Below are 21754 nucleotides of genomic sequence, written 5' to 3' on the forward strand. Positions count from 1 at the left end.
AGCCCCGGGCGCCATTTTGGACTCAGGGCCGAGGCGCAGGGGACCTACGCGTTGGCCGCAGTTCGCTGAGAGCTTCTCTGGCCGGCGACGGGGAGTCCCGGGGCAAGGACGCGGAAGACAGCGTGGGACTGAGAAAGAGATCTTCTCTCTGGACAGCGAGAGCCGCAAAGGTGGAGCCGCGTTGGCGCCCGTCGCGGGACCAGCGCCTCGGATGCGGGCGGAGCGCGGGGGGCCGTGGCGGCGGGAGCGCGAAGCGGGGGCCCCGGGGGGCTTCATGTGAGAGCCGCGGGACCAGCCGCCGCCGTCCCCGGAGCCCGGGGTGGTGTGTGGGGGAAGCCGCCCCCGGCAGCAGGTAACGGCGGAGGGGCAGGGCCGGGGCCCCGCGAGACGGTCCGGGGAGGGTTCGCCGTTCGACTGTGGGCCGGCCCGGGGGCGCGGGCTCTGGGCTGCGGGCTGGCCGCCCCTTGCGAGCGCGGGTGGGAAGCGAGGCGCGACACGCAGATCTTGGAGCCTGCTTGGGGGCGTCTCCCCACGGTGCTTGCTTCAAAACATGTCAACAAGGCGTGGTGCGTGCGCGTCGGCCGTATGCAGCCTAGCCGGGCGGTGTTATTAGTTTTGGCGGAGGCTGGTGACTGACACAGCTGAGCTCTGCCTCGGCGGAGCTCTGCTCGGCGTGGGCCGCGCCCGTGCAGGTAGCTTGAGAAGTCAGAGGCACTAAGATTTCAAAACAAACTGCCCAGGGTAGGGCGCCTGAGATGTCACAGAAAGCCAATCCGTGGAGGTGACGCAGGGAGGAGGGGACTCCTCCGCCGCGTATCGTAGTGGAAAACTTGGTCAACTTATGTGGAGCAGCTTCGCGCTGGCTCTCAGCGGAAGCAGAGGTTAGGTGGAGTTGCAGGCAGGAAGCCGTCCAGTCAATAATTTGGAGAGGTGAGAAAGATTTTAGTTGTTGTTGTTAATGGTGTCCAAGTGACCCAGGTAATTTAATTATTTTTTCCTCCTTAGGAAAACTGTAGTTTCTGTTATCCCTGAGTTGTTTATAAAAATGCCATACACTCTGGGTTGTGTCTACTAGATATTTTTGCCACCATGTTCTCACTGCCATTTCGAGAGCTTCTTTTTCATTGTTTTATTTTTGCATTTCAAAGAACGCATATTAATTTTCACATTAGTCAAAGTAGAATATAAAAAGGACATAAAAGAATGTAATGCCAAAATAGGACTTTTTGAGCTAAATACAAATGGTCTTGTGTTTACTGCACACCGAGTGTACATTCAGAGCCTGGCACTGAGGCACACACTTTTAATCCCAGCTACTGGGGAAGTTGAGGCAGGAGTATTGCAAGTTCCAGGCCAGACTGAACCCTGTCTCAAATTTTAAAAAAGGAAAAAAAAAAGAAAAGGAAAAAGGTCTGGGGACCTAGCTCAGTGATGGAATCTTGCCTAGCAAATGCATAGGCCTGGGTTTGATTCCCAGTAGGGAGTGGCAAGAGATTGTGTTCAATGAGGGGACATATTCTGTTCTTTAACTGATGAGCAAATTGACTCCTTTGAGTTTCTGGAAATGCTGGTAGCTCACTAACTCCCTGTGCTGCTCAGCTAGTTTAACTTCATTGCTTTTGGGAACTTGGTAATAATAATATCACTAAAAGCTCTCTTGACCAGAGACCCATCCTGTGGGGTCTTGAAACCCTGCAGAGAAGTAAACTTGCCTAAAAAGGTGTGGTTTTGGTGCTCTAGAAAATCTCTTTGACATTTATTCCTATTCAAATGTAAGAGGTGTGTTTCACCTTGACTGAAAGTTGGGTATATAAAATTCTTGATATAAATTATTTGTAGAATATAGAGTATGCTCTGAATTGTTTAGCTTTCTGTACAGCAGTTTCTTATGTAAATAAATTTAATTAAATACTTCTGAAAGCATTGGAAATTTTTACATGAGTGAGACCAATTTGGAAACATTAAAAGTTTTTATTAGGGGCTGGGGTTGTGGCTCAGTGGTAGAGTGCTTGCCTCATATGTGTGAGGCACTGGATTTGATCCTCAACACCATATAAAAATAAATAAAAACGAAATAAAGTTATTGTGTCCATCTACAACTAAAAAATTTTTTTTAAGTTTAATAACAGTAAGGTGCGCACTTACTGTTATTTTCATGCATAAACGAGGATAGTACAGATGACATTTTTATTGCTATTTGACCTTACATTCTTCAGTTGTTTAATATACTGTCATTATGGCATCACTGTCATAATACATATGACAGTTTACAGACTTTTTTCAGCTATTTATAATCTAGTAAGTGCCTAAAATATACTTTGGTGGTCACATAATCTTTATATTTAGATCAAGAGATACTGTACCTTAGTGTTGTATACATTTTAAAGAATTTGTCAGCTTTCTCCCAGCTCAACTTGGAAGGTATGGAAATAGACTTTATTTAAAACAGGACAGTATTAGACAAAAGAAAGGTTCTATTGTTAGGACCAAAAAGTATTATTCAGAATTGTTTGAATACGATTGCCCTTTTATTTTTGTGTATCCATATACTTTAAAGTAAAATGAACCATTCTGTTTTTGAGTAATTCTGGTTTTAGAAGACTTTTCCAGGAATAGGTGATAGCCTTCAGCAATGAGATGTAGAAACTAGGAAGACTCCTTCATTCTCTTTTGAATCTGTGTCTCAATATTGTGAGTAGTTTTAGGCAGTTAGAAGAGAAATTATAAGCCCTTGGAAGCAAACTCTTTGTTCGTTGACCCAAATTGTATATGCTAAAATTAAAGTCTTCAGGATAAATTAAAGCAGAAAAATGGGTCATAATAATAATGTTATCTCAACCTCTAGTGGGACATTTTTATTAGGAAGGTTTTTTTTTTTTTTAACTAAAGATTACATTGTATATTATTCTACCTCTCCTCTTTACACACTTAACAAAAAAAAATCTGTTCTTAGATTCAAACATGTTTCAGTCCTCCATAAATACTTTCTTGCTTGACATCTCTGTCATTCAGTTTTCTTCCTTCCTCTCCCCTGCTTGATAGGATATCCATCATTTACTTACTTTATTCACATAGAGTAAGAACAATGAGGAATAGGGAGTTTATTGAGCATATATATATATATATATATATATATATATATATAAGCCTCTTGAACTAATTTTCATTGCCAGTGGCCTCTGCCATTCTGTTTCTTCTACTTTCCAGCCCTCAGTTCTCTTTCACAAATTTTGCTAGCTTGTTACAGGAAGAATGTGCAGGGATATATTTAATTTAGGCATGCATATTCATATCCTTCATCAGACACAAGATCAGAAATTCTTCCATGCTGATTTGCCAGGAATAAGTTGGAGCCCAACTGTTACCCTGTCAGCACTGCTCTCTAGAAACAAACGGAAAGTATTCCAGGCTGTAAACTAGGAGTACCAATGAATGGTCTTCATTTATCCCATTTAGCTTAAAGCCTGCTATACTTTCAAACTAATAAGACTAAAAAAAAAAAAAAAAATCTGATTATAAGGTAAGATATTGAGGTTAAAAGCAATATGTAAAATGTAGAAAGAAACAGCATATTGTCAAAATAAAAACAGTTGCCTATAATTTCATTACCCATTTTTAATCATCATATAATTTGGCGGGCCAGGTCTGGTGGCATATATGACTGTAATCCCAGCAGCTGGGAAGTCTGAAACAGGAAGATTCTAAGTTCAAGGCCAGTCTCTGCAACCTAAAAAAGGTTGGGGATGTAGCTCAGTGGTGAAGTTCCCCTGGGTTCAATCCCACACCACCCCCACACCATTTTAAAACAAAAATAGGATCATTCTTTATCTTGTGATTGATAACCTGTTTCTATTGTGTGGTATGCTTTAATGTTTTTAATTCTGAACTGCTTTTCCAAATCAGAGTTCAACAGTCTCCTCTCTTTTTTCCAAAGCCTAATACTTCATTGCTCACAAGGACTTTTTATCTTGAACCTGTTTTATAAATTGAAGCACAGTACAGTCTGAAGTTTATTTGAAGCCACATAGCCAATGAGAGATGGAGCCAGGATTTAAATGCAGGGAACTTGATTCCAGAGCCCCTTCTCTTATAACAACATTATTAGCTATGGAATAATAACAACATTATTATTAGCTATGGAAATACTGTCAAAGAAACAAATGGAATAAAGGTATTAAGAATACATAGACTAGCCAGTTATGGTGTTGGGTGCCTATAATCCCAGTGACTCAGGAGGCTGAGGCAGGAGAATTGCAAGAACAAGGCCAGCCTCAGCAACTTAGACCCTCAAATTAAAAAGAACTGGAGATGTAGCTCAATGGTGAAACACCCCTGGGTTTAATCCTCAGTACCAAAAATACCCCCCCCCCCAAAAAAAAAACATAAAATAAACATATATGTGTCATTCAGAACTACAACATGGGAAACTACAGTAGTAAGTGATATGCTGAAAGAAGAAACCACATTCCAGACCAAACATTGCGTGGTAGGGGTGAGTTTGCTTACTTTTTTTGCAGTGCTGAGGATGAAACTCAAGGCCTGATGCCTTCAAAGCAAGTGATCTGTCTTTGGACCACATTCCCAGCCTGAGTTTTCTTATGTTTAACAGAGGTCACAAAGTCTAGCAGTAGCATATGTCATGGACTGTTCATTGTGGAAGATCTCTTGGCTACTTAATTCACATCCTCTCTGGAGGTTTGAAGACCCTGATCTGCCTTGGACTTAAGAAGTCAATATAGCCAATATCTTAGATTTTTTTTTTAATAAAAAACTTTTAGAAAGTTTCATTGTAGATTCCCTTTTATATTCAATTTAGTTAGTTGACTACAACTTTTGAGATGTAAATTCTTGATTTAGTTTCAAAATCATTTGTATTATGGTATAAATGCTTAAAAACATCTCCCAGAAATATACAGAATTTGTAAAACTGTAGTTGTTTTTCTCTTCTCATATTTTTCATTATAGTTTGATATTCTTCCTGAATTGCTGATCCAGTTCTTTGTTCATATTTCGTTTAAATATACAAACACAGTTACATATTTGGTGACAGAAAAATGAATTTGGGGGTTATTTTTATTCAAAAGTTTAAGTGGAATGAAAAAAATGATGCATTTTTCTAAATAGGATGAAGCGAGGAAGAAGAGATAGTGACGATAATTCATCTGAAGAAGGTTCCACAGAGAAATCAAAGAAACTGAGGACTACAAATGAGCATTCTCAGACTTGTGACTGGGGTAATCTCCTTCAAGACATTATTCTCCAAGTATTTAAGTATTTGCCTCTTCTTGACCGGGCTCATGCTTCACAAGTTTGCCGCAACTGGAATCAGGTGTTTCACATGCCTGACTTGTGGAGATGTTTCGAATTTGAATTGAATCAGCCAGCTACATCTTATTTGAAAGCTACACATCCAGAGCTGATCAAACAGATTATCAAAAGACATTCAAACCATTTACAATATGTCAGCTTCAAGGTAATACTTTAAATCTTTCTTTTAAAAAATGAAGCATTTAAAATAAATAAATGAAATCATTTTTAGTAGCTTTTGTGTACTAGTTTAGAACATCTTCCTATGTCTTTAAAATATTTGCCTTTTAAGGGAATGTACTTAAAGATACAAAGTTACTGTATTACTTTAAAAGCTATTATAAATACTTGTGACATTTGATGAAGTTTAATTACTCCATTAGAATTATTAATAATTTCTTACAGAGAGTGAAAGCAGCTCCTAAACAAGCATAAGTCATTGACTAAAGCTATAACTGAGTTATCACAAACAAATTTGAGGAAAAAGGAATATAAAATAAATAATAAAAATCAGGGAGATTATGATTAAGTAGAACTTAATTGCTATTTCTTTCAAGCAGGAACTGAGTATTGCTAATTTTGATGAATTTTTGATGAGATTTTCAAACCTAAAGATGACATAAACATAAACATTTAAAAGGTTTAGATAAATATATTTTAAAAATAAAGAATGATACTTGGAAAAATGCCATAGGAAACTGTTTGCTTATTTTCTTTGCTGGAAGGGATATATCAGAAACCCTGCAATGATGTGATAGTGTAGTGGGGTAACTTTTGAGGTGTCCAGAATACTTTTCAGAAATCACAGTGCTTTGTGTGTGTGAATATAGAGGTTTGTTGTGTTGTGTTTTGGAGAATAATAATGAAATATGTGGACCTGCTTACTCTGAATCCTTAACTAAATAATAAATTTTGTTTGTTTTAGCAAACAAATATTTTTTATAATTGTTGTTGAAAAGGGACAACACATGAATGCCTGATTTACCTATATGTACCAGTTACTAAAGGTTCCCAGTTAATCCTAGATAAAGCAATGGTTCTTAACCTAGAAGCTTCTTACCTTAACTAAATAAAGGCTGATCTTCCCTCCAAGAAAGTCATTTCCTCTTGGATTACTTACCTGTTTATTCTCTCATTTGTGTCTAAAAGCTAGGAGAGCCTTGGTGATGGGAATGGTTGAGTAGATTGTGGTCATTCTGGAAAAATGCTCAAAAGCACTTAGGTCACTAGAGGTAGGATTGACAAGTAGCAAAAAAAAAAAAAAAGGGGGGGGGAGGTGCATATCAAATAGTCGAACAATTCTTTTTCAAGTTTTTCAAATTTATTATTTTAGTTATGACAGCAGAATGCATTACAATTCATACTACACATATAGAGCACAATTTTTCATATCTCTGGTTGTACACAAAGTAGAATCACATCATTCGTGTCTTCATACATGTGCTTGGGGGTAATGATGTCCATTCCATTCCACAGTCTTTCCTACCACCATGTCCCCTTCCTGCCCCTCCCTGTCCCTGCCTCCCCTTTGCCCCATCTAGAGTTTATCTAATCCTCCCATGTCCCCCATTCGCAACCCCATTATGAATCAGCATCCTTAAATCAGAGAAAACATAAGGCATTTGGTTTCTTGGGATTGGCTTACTTCACTTAGCATTATATTCTCCATGATTTTATTCTCTTTTAATGCTGAATATATTCCAGTGTGTGTGTGTGTGTGTGCATTTTATTTAACCATTCATCTACTGAAGGGTATCTAGGTTGGTTCCACAGTTTAGCTCTTGTGAATTATGCTGCTATAAACATTGATGTTGCTGTGTCCCTGTAGTATGCTGTTTTTAAGTCCTTTAGGTATAGACCACGGAGTGGGATACCTAGGTCAAATGGTGTTTTCGTTCCCAGTTTTCCAAGGAGTCTCCATACTGCTTTCCATTTGATGAGCAATTTTTCTATGGATACATCCCATACAAACTTTGAGGCAGCCTTAATATTTTTAAAAAACTTGCTTACCTGAGATTCAAATATAATTGGATGTTACCTGGCAGTCTTAATTTTAGCAACAAGGGCATGGGATTGGTGAGGGAATCAAACAAAAATCCAGGAACAGTTCAGCCCCCTTTGCTTAGGGAAGAGACCTGAAAAGCCTTTCCTTTGATTTTAGTCATCTTTGAGTTGCCCAGGAATGTTCTAATGGCAAATGCTATAAAAAGAAGAGTATAAACACTCATCTGATCTTAAAGATAAATTCCATACAGTAGATTGGCTAGGTTAGCTTTATTCTTTTATATCTCTTTTACACAATTCAGGTATATCCACCTTGTATAACTCTCATAAAACCATTTATTCTCTAAGTTTAACCTTTTTATTAGGGGCTGTTTATTTTCTTGAGGAAATAGTTTTTTGTTTACACTTTAGAGAAAAGGCACATCACAGGATTCTTGGCTCTTGATATTTTAGACAAAGAGGTTTAGAGTTAATGATGTCTAGAACAATTGTTCTAAACTTCATGTGCAACAGAATCACATAGAGGGCTTATGATGAGAAAGATTGCTGGGTCCCACCCCTAGAGGTTTTTATTCATATGGTCTGGGTTGGGTATGAGAATTTGCATGTCTTTTTTTTTTTAATTTTTATTTATTTATTTTTTTTAGTCATACATGACAGTAGAATGCATTTTGATACATAATACATACATGGAATGTACATACATCAATCATTGTCTATTCTATAGAATTTGCATGTCTTAATAGATTCTTATGTTGATGTTGATACTGCTGATGTAGGGATCACATTTTTTGAACTGATGTAAAGAAACTTAACCAAAGGATAATCTTATAAATGGCTCTGAGATTACAATGCAAATAATACATGGGTTTTACACCATCTTCTAAGAACATTTTTGTGGTAATGTGTCTGAATCTGGAAATTAAAGTAATAGGGTTACTTTTAACTGTTCTGTTTTTAAGATGCTTTTTTAGCCCAGGGAACAACTATAGCTAACTTTTTAACATCCTTTGTTGGGTTTTTTGTTTGTTTTACTGTACTATTCTTACAGGAAATATCTAGGCAAAAGAATAAATGAGAGTAACTACCTTTTATTTTGGTTCAGATTTTCACGCTTGTTTAGTTTTTGGACACCCTTATTCTACTTTATATTCATCTTTTCATTAAGAATATTGCTGACGATTCGTAAGTTATGGTTCATTTGAACATTCTTAATAGATATTCATTTGTTTCTGATGCCTTGAAATATTTATTATGGACACTGTTTATATCCATTGTGTGATGTTCTACCAAATATATAATTATTTTTCAAAGACTATAAATTGATTTGTTTCATCAGTTTATCAAGTTTGGAATAGATCACCTTAGGTATCAACTAAATAGGTATCTTATATAAAAAACTCTCTCGACAATTGCAACTATAAATTTCTTAGGGGGACTCAAAAGGCTGAAGTTGTAGGGGAAGATAGACGACTGTATGCAATAACCAATAACTTTCTTGCTTTTGTAAAATGAAGATAAACAGAGAGAAATGTAAATATATGCATGGGTTAAAGGGTTTTTTTTCCCCCCCTAAGGTGGACAGCAGCAAAGAATCAGCTGAAGCAGCTTGTGATATATTATCGCAACTTGTTAATTGCTCTTTAAAGACACTTGGACTTATTTCAACTGCTCGGCCAAGCTTTATGGATTTACCAAAGGTATCTGCTGGTTTTATTTTATTAGCTGTTATGGAGAAATCCAGTGAAAACCTTACCATTTCTTGAATTGACAGTGAGAGAATAAGAAAATATATATATAATGAAATAACAGTTACTATTTAGAATTTTAAGAAATACTATTTTAAAAATCCTTTGTAATTAAAGAGTAAATGCATTTACAGAAAATTCTCTAGGAAGTGCTTGAAAGAAAGTAAAACTGAGAAACAAGCATGTCAAAGTAAAGGGAAATATAGATATTCCTTTTTGGGTGGTCAGAGCATATCGATGAGATTAAAATCAAAAGTTGAGAGTGCCAGACTTGGGAGCCAGGATAGCCTACCTTTATAAACACTTCTGGCAAATGTTCTGTTAAGATTTGCTCTTGGGCTGGGTTGTGGGTCAAGTGGTAGAGCGCTTGCTTAACACACATGAGGCACTGGGTTCCATCCACAGCACCACATAAAAATAAAATAAAGATATTGTGTCTACCTAAAACTAAAAAATAAATATAAAAAAAGGATTTGTTCCTTGAGCAAAATGAGAATCAGTACAGCTTGGATTAATTTACTTTACTGAAAGAAAACATTGTTTTTGAAGAGTTAAATGTTTATATTTATTTATATGCTCTAATATGGCCCTGTATATAGAGATAGTCTTTCTCCATAACCATTGTCTTAAAATAGAAAAATAAGAAGCATGCATTTTTAGAAGGCTAACTGCTAAAGTCCCCTAAGTTATGTCAGGTAATGTTCAGTAGGTTGGTATCCAAAAATAATTTGAAAGTTTTCTTTTTAGAGTACACCACAAACCAAAATCAAAAAAAAAACCAAAATCTAGACACTCTTCAAAACACCTAGTAGTTAAATTTACCAGAATGATTCAGGAAATAATATTACTAAATTGAATGCATATTATAACCAGTTGATTGTTCCAAGAGAATAGCATTACCAGATGTATCACCAGTTTATATTAAAATTTTGATTAATTTTTTTTTCTTTTTTTGGTGGTAGTGGGGATTGAACCCAGGGCCTCATGCATGCTAGGCAAGTGTTCTACCATTGAGCTATATACCCAGTCCTTTGATTATTTTTTTTTTAATTTTCATTAAGTCTGTACATTTGGAGATAAAATGTTTTCCTCATTGTTTAAATAAAGGAAAGGGAGGAGAATTTCTTTATTTTAACATTATGAGATCCTAAGTACATGAGTTAAATCACTGCTTCTCAGACTTAATTATGTATAAGTTTTGGATTTCTATCCCTATTCTAAATTTGCAGTGATGCTGTCTCCTTTCTGTAAATAGTCCTCATGACTCTTATTAAGATGGTTCAATGAAGCCAAATGCAGTGTGCATACTTGTGATCCCTTCTCTTGAAGCTGAGGCATGAGGATTACAAGTTCAAGGCTAATCAGGGCAACTTACCAGGCTCTTGCCTCAGAAAATAAGGGCTTGGGATATAGCTCAATTTTAAGTGCCTCTGGTTAAATCTCCACTACTAGGGATAAAAAAAGATAGTTCAAGGACCACTGCTGTAACACTGAGTTACATGACATAGAACCACCCTCTTCATTTAACATGGAAAATGAAGTGTTCTGAATTGATTTTTTTCTATATACCTGCCATGGTTGAAAACACATACTATTCGTGTTATCTCTCTCTCTCTCTCTCTCTCTCTCTCTCTCTCTCTCATACACACACACACACACACACACACACACACACACCACAGTACCATAAGGCATATTGAAGTTTTTTTCTTAATACTTCGGGTTTTCACTGGGCAAATTTTAGTACAAAATTGAGAACTTTTTTTGTGTATGTGTGTGGTACTGGGGGATTGAGCTCAGGGCCACATACATGCCAGGCAAGTGCTCTACCACTGAGCTACATCCCCAACCTCTAATCTGAGAACTACTGATGTAGCTAGAACTGGTTCTTTCCTTATTAAATAGGCCTAAGGATGTTTATATTGTTCTTCTTTTCCTTATATGGCTTTCATAGAAACAATTGAAATAGGTATTGCTCTATATTGGAATTCCTAAGAGAACTGAAAAGAATATTGAAGAAATACATTTGTCCATAGCTAGATCAGGGCAATGGTGAAAGGGGTCAGTGTTGCAGTCATGAGCATACTGATGAACAAATGTTATTGCACAAGATACAGGTGAGTTTGATATAAAAATATTGGGAGAAAGATGTTAACACTTAAGTTACTTAAATCAGAATTCTAGCAGTATAGAGGAGAAAAGTAAGTTATAGATTGTGACCAGCAAGGTAGTATTTGGTTGTATTTTTTTTCTGTTAGCCTGCCTTCATCCTTTATCACTGCTGAACAGAATTTATAAAGCTAGGTGAAGAGTAAAATTGGTTATGTAGTGAATTTTGTCAGAGTGTGTATTAGCCTTTCTTTCTTTACTCTCCCAAATTCTTTGTCCATTAATTTATAGCTTATCTCAGCTATTATTTAAACTCACATACTTTACATGTCCTGATTTCTGTTTTCTATAGTTGTTCCTTTTGGTCAGATTCTGTATCCAACAGTTATTTACATGCATAGGATAAAATATACTCATTTAGCATATTTGTGGATAAAATACATTGAAATTCAGTAAGAGACTTGAAAATGTTTTAGATAATTTAACATGTTTGAGGGTGTCTTAAATTTGAAATAAAATTTAAGTATGATTTTGGTTGTTTTAGAATTAAATTTTAAGCTTCCATATTCCAAATAGTCAAGATTTGAACTTGTTACTAATTTTTAATGATTGTCCCAATAATTATTGCTATTTTAATAGACATTACTATTAAATTTAGTGTGGAATTAAAGTAGGGTTTCCAGATACAGTAAAGTGTCTGAGAAGTATTCTTTTGTTGTTGTTGTTGTTGCTGCTGCTGGTTTTGGGGATTGAATCCAGGAACACTTTTCCACTGGTCTATATCCCCAGGTTTTTGTTGTTTTTATTTGTTACTATTGTCATTTATTTTGAGACAAGGTTTTGCTAAGTTGCTGAGGGTCTTGAGTTGGAAATCCTCCTGTCTCAACCTCCTGAGTTGTTTGGATTGCAGGCATGCACCACCATGTCTTGCAAGAAGTATCCTTATTCTTGTTTCCATAATTCCTGTTTTTACTTACCATGATTTACATCCTGAGGCTTGGAATTCATTTATCTTTCACAGGTAAAATGGCTCTGCTCAAAGATGGTAGTCACATCTTTTTATCATACTTCCAATAACAGTATAAAAGTATTAACCCTTTAACAGTTTTGAAATATATCATTAGTATTGAGATGAATCATAGCTGATGTTATAGAGAAATCCCTAAGTTGTCTTTTCTAAAAATTAAAACAGTGTTTTAATCTTTTTTTGCTTTTCAGTCTCACTTTATCTCTGCGCTGACAGTTGTGTTTGTAAACTCCAAATCCCTGTCCTCACTTAAAATAGATGATACCCCAGTAGACGATCCATCCCTCAAAGTACTAGTGGCCAACAATAGTGATACGCTCAAGCTACTGAAGATGAGCAGCTGTCCTCATGTCTCTCCAGCCGGTATGTTGTATTTCTTGCCAGGTATATTTTAGTTAAATGTATTGATTTGTTCATCAAATTGAAGAAAACTATGTTTAATAGTTGGTAGTTCTGTTAACCCACATGTAGTTGGGTAGGACTGTTTGTTCTGCATAAGAATATTTTTAGTGTCATAATACAGTAGCATAAATTCTATAGTGTTAGTAGCCTCTACATGGACCTTCAGTTTATTTGGCAATTTGTGTATAGCATATGCTAGAATATAAATAAATTTTACAAAGAAAAGAAGACAGAACAACATGAGATCTGACTGAGGTATTTCTGGAGATAAAATAGAATTTTCTCTAGTTATAGTTGAGCTAATAGGGTAGAATTTGAATCAGAACAGCCACATAATTGCTGCTGTTCTCACTATGTAGAGGAAGAAGAGTTGTACTTAAGTGGTTGCCTTATATTTTGTAAGATAATGCTTTTTCCAAGTTCCATTTCAGAGCCAAGAACCCATCAAATATGTGAATAGTGTTATAAGAGCTCTAATTTCTCTTACATAAAATTTCCTAAGCATTACTACATTGTTCAGTTTGAGATTATTTAAATTCCAAATGGCTTTGTGTTGAAAAGTACAAATGTGATTTTCATATTTCTCTCTGTTGCTTCATCCTGAACCCTCCCCACTATTGACATCCATCCCTCTGGAACTTTAGCTATATTGTAAACTAAAGCTCCATATTCTCCCAAGGAGATGACTCCCTCTTGGCTGGAGATTATTTTCCCAAATTTTCCACAAGTGGGGTTTTGGTGATGGGATGGCTAGATGTACTATTGTATTTTCCTAGTTGTCTCTGCCACTTCTGATGTATCATTGAGAATATCATAAAATAGAAGTTGAGAATAGGCTTAACAGGACTGCATATAGCTCGGTTGGTAGAGTACTTGCCTTGCATGCACAAGGCCCTGGGTTCAATCCCCAGTTCTACTAAAAAAAAAAAAAGAAGAATAGGTTTAACATTTACTTCCTATGTGATCTCCCCCCCTCCTTTATGGTCCCTATTTTATTTAATCTTTTTTGCTACTCACTCACATGTGGGTTTTATTTGAACCCTGTGGAACTACAGTTCTTTATCTTTGTTTGTGGTCAGTCCAAACACTGTAACATGTGGAATACTTTTTAATTATTATTATTTTTTTTAAGCATCTTAACCTAGCCAACTCGAATGCAGTCTTCAAAATTCAGCTCAAGTGTTACTTGTTTTAATCCCCTTCTTCTCTCTGTTTTAGATCCCCTACTTTTGTGTTCTTCCATAGCTCTGTAAACATTTAGTAGCATTTGCCCACACTTACGTGAGAGGTTTTGAGTCTCTATTTTCTCTGAGAAACTATAAGCTCATTATTCTCTTTATCCTGCTATTTTCCCATGTTCATTTATTTTCATATTTTCATTAGTTATACATATTAGTTCAGATAGTATTTTGGAATAATTTTTCCATAAGGAAGGGAAGAGAAAGACCATCTGTAATGCTTTTTAATTGACATATATAACCACAGAAGGTAACTTAAAATTTAACATATTTGTATAGATTCTGTCTCTACTTGGCTTATTTGGATAGTTTTTCTCTAAGTTGAAGTTATGGGCTGTTTTCTATTCTACTTTTTACTGAACACTGTATGAAACTTTTTTTCCATTTTCATACAGTTGTTACAATTATTTATTACCTCTAGACACTAATTTGACACTAGTGACTTGTTTCTTTCATATCATACTGCAGATTTTCCTGTTTTCTAATTGTGTCTACAGTTTCCTTTGATGGTTTTTCTTTCATTTCTTGAATTTTGCTGTTTCATTGTATTCTGTACTGGATACTTTTTTGTTGTACTCTCTAAAATTTTGGGCAATATCATTATTTTCTGTGGGTTCAGTTACGTTCTATGTTAATAATTTATATTTCAGTTTCTCTGGAACTCCAGAGCTATGTGTTAAAACTGCTGATAGCCCAGTGCTTTAGAATGTCTCATTGGTACTTCAAACTGAAGAATTCCTTTTCTCCCCCTTTTCAGATCTCTTGCTCTGCCCTTTTTGCTATCTCTGTAAATTGTAGTATCCATCTAGTTGTCAGGAGCACACGTTTGATCCCTCCTACCTATACTTTCTATCCGTTAGTTACCAAGATCTGGTAACAAGACTCCATCACTAAAATATGCTTTTGAATCCTACCTTTCTCCATCTCCATTCTAGCAGCTGTAGTCTAGACCACCAGAATCTTTGCAGTAGTATCCTCTTAATTGATTTCCTAATTTGTAGCATTGCCATTATATAGTCTTATTTCTATGCTACAGGCAGAGTTATCTCTTCAAAATGTACATTTGATTTTTTTTTTCCTCCACTTTTCTTTAAAACTTGTTTTAGGTAAAAGTCTGAATTATTTACCTAGGCTTTCAAGTTTGGTATGATTTGGCCCTTACTTTATTGGTATTCATCCTTTGATATTCTTTTACTTGCATAGTATGTTTTGAGCTCCTTTAGTTCTTAGAAAGCTTGTGCTCTCTTCCATGTCTGGGTATTCTCAGATGAAATATGATTTTCTTTCTTTCTCCAGTCTCCATTTTCACAGCCTTCATTCTAATATTTTCAATCTTACTGTGTTATTCTGGGAAGTCTTCTCTGATTCCCTTGTTATGAGCTTCACAGTACATCCTTGTTTAATTATTCACTATTCCTATTAGGTAAGTATAACTTGTTCCTTTGGTAGCTCTGCTATCCTAGCACCAGTGCTTGACAATAAAATACTTAATTATCAGCTGAGCTAGTGAACATTTTAGTCACTTAGTATTCTACATGGTTGATAAGCCAACATTTGTATTGTAGTTCTTTGAAGGTTGGATACTTGTTTCTAGTTTTCTGCTGTAATTTAAAAAGTAATTAACTATGTTGGCACATAGCAGTTTGCTTCTATGAATTTCTTCTTTAAGAAAAATTTTTAAGAAAAAGTCCCAGGTCAAAAGTTCTAGTTTTGTTTGTTTTAATGCTTCTTGCCATGCCCCCTCCCTCCAAATGAGTTGTATTAATTAATATTACTTAATAATACCCTGGCCTGACAGCTTTATTGAACCTTATTTACCTACTATACAGTTTCAACTAAAGTGTACAGTTTACTGATTCAGAGTATATTGATGAGTAGTGTACCCATTATATCCACTGTAGATTTTAGAATATTTTCAGTATTCCGAAAAGAAACCACATAATCCCTTAGCTCTCACTCCCTAAAACCTTGAATCCCACTCAGTCCTGGGAAACCACTAATTTATTTTATCTCTGTAGATAAACATTTTCTGAATATTTCATATAAATGGCATCATGGCTATATGTGATCTTTTTATCACTTAACATTTCAAAGGTTCATTTATGATGTAGCTTGAATTGGAACTTCTGTTTCTTTTTATTTCTGTGTACTATTCTTATATTCCTTTGTATGGGTAAGCCACATCATACCACCACATTTACCTATCTGTTGGTGGATACTTGGGTTGTTTTCCATTTTATTTATTTATTTATTTATTTTGAGGGGGGGATGTGCTGGGAATTGAACCCAGGGCCCTTAATCACTAAGTTACTTAGGGCCTCACTAAATTGCTGAGGCTGGCCTTGACTTGTGATCCTCCTGCCTTAACCTCCTGAGCTGCTAGGATTGTAGGAGTGCACCACCGAATCCAACTGTTTCCACCTTTTGACTGTATTGAATAATGCTGCTGTGAAACTTCATGTCTCATTTTTTGTGTACATATTGTTTAATTTCATTTGTGTATGCACCTTGTATTGGTATTACTGGATCATATAGTTACTCTTTTTACCCACTGAGAAACTTAACAGATTGTTTTTCAAAGCAATTGCACTATTTTACACCAACTTACATTACTCTCCCACATCCTCACACTTTTTTGTTTGTTTTTAAATTGTAGCCATCCTAGCTAGTTGGTGTGAAGTTGTCTTTCATTGTGGTTTTGATATGTATTTTCTTGCTGACACTTGATGTTGAGTATTTTTTCTTGTGCTTATCAGCCATTTGTGGAAAAATATCCTTTGCTTATTAATCCTTTATTAATGAGGTTATTTTTTCTTTTTATATTGAGCTGTATTAGCTCACCAGTTTTATTTTATCCTTGTCTCTGTTATGTTAAATATTTCAACATTTTTAACTTCTTATGGTTTTCTATTACTGCATAACAAACTACAAAAAGAGCAGCTTATCCTGACACGTACTTATTAGCTCCATCCTGTAAGGCAAAATAGTATGCAGGGCTCTGGTGGCTTCTTTACTTAGGGTCTTAAAAGGCTGAAATTAAAGTGTTGGGCAAGGCGGGCTCTTAATCTGGAGGTGCTAGGGAAAATTTTACTTTCACACTCAAATTGTCTGAACTCATTTCTTTGAGGTTATAAGACATTTCTTTTCTGGCCACTCACAAGAGGTTGCTTGGGGTCTGTCTCTGCTTTTAGGAGCTGCCTTGCATATACTAAAGCCATCAATAACATGTTTAATTAATTCCCTTTTTGCTTTGAATCTCTCTGATTTCCTTTTCTGCAACCAGCCAGGATAAACTGCTTTTGAAAGGGCTCCTATAATTATATTAGATCTATCTAGATAATCTCTATTTTATAAGGCCAACTGTGCCAGATAGCATACTTATGAATATGATATCACATTCACAGATGCTAAGGATTAGGATGTGGAATCTTGGGGACCATATTTAGAATTATGCTGCTTACCATTGTTTTAGTAGTTATTAGATGGTATCTCAAAAGTTTCTCTTATTTGCATCTTTCCAATTTTCCATATGCTTGTTTTCCCTTGATATCAAGCCTTTTTGGTATTGCAAAGAACAGAGATGAGCTCAGGTTACCTTGGGTGATCAGGGTATATTTACTTATGGAAAAGAAATTGGCAGTGGCTGAATAGTAAAAATAATGCACTGCCAAGGTCCACAACTCCCTCTTCTGGTAATTTTGATATTAGTGATTGAGTTTATCTCTTCTGATTCTATTTACATATCTTCTTCCACTTGTATTAAGTTTTGACTTATTGATGGCCTCTGTCTTTTCACTTTCTAAGTAATAGTTAAATGCATGAACTTTTAGAGTAACTTAGCCTGTGTTTGTATTCCAGCTTTGCTATCTTTAGTTAGTTGCCATAACACCAAAATAGAAATAATATCTAGGTTTCTAATTTCTTTTATAGTACTTGTGGAATAACTTATTTATTATTACATATTTGTAAAATAAATAATAGATGAAAGTATGATATGTTTGGTTGTTCTTATCCCTCTTGTCTAAGCGTAAGAAATGGATTGAGTGGGTTATCATGTAGTATAGGGTGACATTTGGGGACAGAATTATTATACTAAGCAAGTTTGGGTATCAAATATTGATACCTTTGGTAAAGTTACCTATTGCTAGGGTAATAGTTTTGGGCGAATCATTGTGCCCTGAGTCTAGGGAACTACTTAAGGAACTACTTTCTGGGTGTTAGAACTTCAAAAGTCATAACTAATCTAGATTTTCATTCATTTGAACTGGGAGGTTTTCTGATTATCTTTGACTAATTTATCTAAGGATAACAATATTTTTCCTTAGAAACTTGATAAGCTTATTACTATTCACAAATTGTTGATCATTTGATCGAATTTTACTTTGCAAATATTTTATTTGATTACATAAATGTTTTATATGGTTATATCTTATCCTGTTTCTTTGTTAGGATTAGGTTTTGAGTTTCAAAAAAAAAAAAAATGTTCTTTGGCCTCTATTGCAGTGACTGTAATTTTTCTCAACCTGTAAGTTTAATGGTATTTAAAAAAAAAAAGGCAGTATACATGCATTAATAAGATAAATGCAACTGTATTTTTAAAATGTTATTTTAAAATTTTGCTGAGTTGACACGAGCCTCATTATGACTTAGAAGTTCTTACAGATAAAATTAATCCTAGCTTTTAAATGTGACTGACTTTCTGATAATCCAACTGATTTTTTAAACTATGGTTTTGTGGTAAGGGAAATGAGGCAGAATTTTGTGGGCTGTGTAGTGTATTTGATAAAATTTTTGAACAGATGAACTTGTACAAATACTGGCAAATAATTACCTTTTTTTCCTTCCAAGGTATCCTTTGTGTGGCTGATCAGTGTCATGGCTTACGAGAATTGGCCCTGAATTACCACTTACTAAGTGATGAGTTGTTACTTGCTCTGTCTTCTGAAAAACATGTGCGATTAGAACATTTGCGCATTGATGTAGTCAGTGAGAATCCTGGACAAACACATTTCCATACTATTCAGAAGAGCAGCTGGGATGCTTTCATCAAACATTCACCCAAAGTGAACTTAGTGATGTATTTTTTTTTATATGAAGAAGAATTTGACCCATTTTTTCGTTATGAGATACCTGCCACTCATCTTTACTTTGGGAGATCAGTAAGCAAAGATGTGCTTGGCCGTGTGGGAATGACATGCCCTAGACTAGTTGAACTAGTAGTGTGTGCTAATGGATTACGGCCACTTGATGAAGAGTTAATTCGCATTGCAGAACGTTGCAAAAATTTGTCAGCTATTGGACTAGGGGAATGTGAAGTCTCATGTAGTGCCTTTGTTGAGTTTGTGAAGATGTGTGGTGGCCGCCTGTCTCAGTTATCCATTATGGAAGAAGTATTAATTCCTGACCAAAAGTATAGTTTGGAGCAGATTCATTGGGAAGTATCTAAGCATCTTGGTAGGGTATGGTTTCCAGATATGATGCCTACTTGGTAAGGACTGCATAATGTAGGGCATAATGAAAAGCACCTTAACTTCAAGCAACTGTATTATAATAAAGTTTATTTGCTGTAGTTCTGATATAATTCTATTTTGTGGCACAGAAATTTGATATCTTCAGTGAGAATTGTTTACTAGAAGATCTATAAATCAGTTTTGGTCAGAAAAATCCATGTGTTTCTTTAGTCTGTTAGCAATCAAATCTCATTTAAGTGAAGAAAAAAAAAAACACCTGATTTCAGATTAGAAAGTAATAACCATTTGTAAAGATTAAACAGTTCATAGTCTGAAGGAAACAAAACCTATGTATTATAATATTCAAGAAGCAAGTACTAATAGGTTTTCCGAAATGTTCTCTATGCATTTTTTAAAAAAATGTAAACTTGACATTTTAGGATCTTCAGTTATACATACACCTGTTATAAGGTGTTTAATATAGCTCAGGAAAGTGAGCATTTTGTGAGAAAAATGTAGGATATATCCATATCTAATGAAAAAGATTGGTTGAATGTTCTCATATGTTTCATTGCTCTTTAAAAAAAGATGTATAAGTAATTGGAATTCTTAGAAAACTGATAAATGTCACACAGTGGTTATTATAGAAGGATAACACACAGAGCCAAGATCAAACTGAAAGGAAATAAGTGGAATATAAAAAGTAGACAGTATTTAGCTTTGTATAAATCTAGGTTTTTTCTGTAATCAGCTAAATCATATAAAGTTCTCTTGTGATATGTTACTATGTTTGTGGCACTTGAGGCATTGTATGTAAAGTAAGGAATGCTTTACAAACAGTTCTCTTTGGTTTTGCCTGTTTGCTTAAACTAGTTTTGAAGTATTTTACTATAATTGAAATGAAAAGCTTATCTACTTTTAAAAAGCCAAGCTGAAATAATTAAAGGTAGACTTTAAAATGTTTTATAAATTGTTTCCAAGAAAGAATATTAGTCTCCAGTGAATTTTAGTGATGGCCTATCTTTCCATTTTGGAATTATATTGTTAATATAACTAGAATTTTTTTAAAGGAGCACTAGTGTATAGTTGAGCATAAATAGAAAATATGAAAAAGGATATATTTAAGTTCATTACCTTATATTTGAGTAAACAGTGCTCAGTGAACTGGAAAATTTTAATAGAAAAATACAGTTTTGTGATTGTTAATTCGGTTAAACTAATATTTTATATTATTTAAGTTAGCATTTTATATTACTTTAATATGAATAAAGTTAATTCCATGCATTATAGACTCTGTATAAATACTAAATTTGGGGCTATATTTAGTATTTAGTTGTTTTAGATACAATATAAATTTTGATTCTGGGTACTATAGTGTAGTAGATACTCCCCTCCTAAGAGAAATTAGAAGCCATTTACCCCTAATGAAATAATACATTAATGCTTGAAATGGCTCTTTTCAGTAGTGTGACTTTTAGAAAGTATTTTGACAATTAATGGAAGCTAACAATCTTTAAATAGATGACCTTCCTAAGAATGAAATAAAAATTATTTTCTATATAACTTATGCTTTTCAAAAGTGATATTTTGCCCTTTGGTCACATATAAATGAGAATAAAAAAGACTCACCTGGACTTGAAAGTTAAAAGCAATTATTGTAGTATTTCCCCCTCCACCTTACCAAATAGTAAAAAGCTTTGTACAAGAAATACTTGTGCCTCGTGGATTTTTTTTTAACTTGGAAAATGGATTTGACACTACATGATTAGTTCTACTAACCAAAGCTTTATTTGAAAATTTACTTTTTGTACAAATTAAATTGTATAATGCTTGAAATACTTTGTCACTTTATAAGCAAAATGCATAGCACTTAATTTGTTTATACTGTAAAATATGTAAAATGCTTTTATCAATTTGAGAATAAAGATAGTTACTAATGGTGTTGTATTATTAAAAAATTTTTTCAGGGGCTGGGGTTGTGGCTTAGTGGTAGAGCACTTGCCTAGCATGTGTAAGGCACTGGGTTCGATTCTCAGCACCACATAAAAATAAATAAATAAAAGGTTCATCCACAACCAAAAATAAATATATTTTTTGAAACTAAGAAACCTTAAGAATTTTTTTTTCAAACCACTCAAATACATATACCTATTTCGATTTTAAAACTGGTTAAGCTTGGACTGTGGCTCAATTGTAAAATGCTTGCCCAGCATATGTAAGACCCTGAATTCAGTCCCCAGCACCTCAAAAAAATTACCCACAATTTATGGTTTAGTTTCAAATCTGTATTTGATAGAATATTTAACATTAAACACTTTATGGTAGATTGGCTTTTTTGAATTTAAAATGTTAGGCACATGGAATATATTCTTTAAATAAGCTCTCATGCCTGTGAAATTTACCATGAAATGTAAATTTAGTTTTTACATTTTTCCAAAAAAAAAAAGGTTAATTAAAAATATAGGCCTT

General features: G+C 34.9%; 1 protein-coding gene across 3 annotated transcripts; it reads left to right on the top strand.

Annotated features, from left to right (window-relative positions):
- Fbxl3 (F-box and leucine rich repeat protein 3) lies at window positions 1–21225 on the top strand. 3 transcript variants are annotated; one of them, XM_027938070.2, is made up of 5 exons: window positions 1–352; window positions 5125–5473; window positions 8889–9011; window positions 12387–12558; window positions 18684–21225. In XM_027938070.2, the coding sequence occupies exons 2-5, from the start codon at window positions 5126–5128 to the stop codon at window positions 19325–19327; spliced, it is 1287 nt and encodes a 428-aa protein (XP_027793871.1). In that variant the 5' UTR covers window positions 1–352; window position 5125; the 3' UTR covers window positions 19328–21225. The 3 variants fall into 3 exon arrangements, with proteins under 3 accessions (XP_027793871.1, XP_071467545.1, XP_071467546.1); XM_071611444.1 differs by having other exon boundaries at window positions 83–170; XM_071611445.1 differs by lacking the exon at window positions 8889–9011 and having other exon boundaries at window positions 269–352.
- The last annotated feature ends 529 nt before the right edge of the window (window positions 21226–21754 follow it).

The sequence above is a fragment of the Marmota flaviventris genome, chromosome 4, assembly GCF_047511675.1.
Source record: "Marmota flaviventris isolate mMarFla1 chromosome 4, mMarFla1.hap1, whole genome shotgun sequence".
In the NCBI taxonomy this organism is placed as follows: Eukaryota; Metazoa; Chordata; class Mammalia; order Rodentia; family Sciuridae; genus Marmota; species Marmota flaviventris.

Excerpts from the sequence above, each read along its gene's own strand:
- Fbxl3 (XM_027938070.2), top strand. The coding sequence starts at position 5,126 with ATGAAGCGAGGAAGAAGAGATAGTGACGATAATTCATCTGAAGAAGGT. Across the intron at positions 5,474-8,888 it reads TACAATATGTCAGCTTCAAG|GTGGACAGCAGCAAAGAATC; the intron begins GTAATACTTTAA and ends TCCCCCCCTAAG. Across the intron at positions 12,559-18,683 it reads TCCTCATGTCTCTCCAGCCG|GTATCCTTTGTGTGGCTGAT; the intron begins GTATGTTGTATT and ends TTTCCTTCCAAG.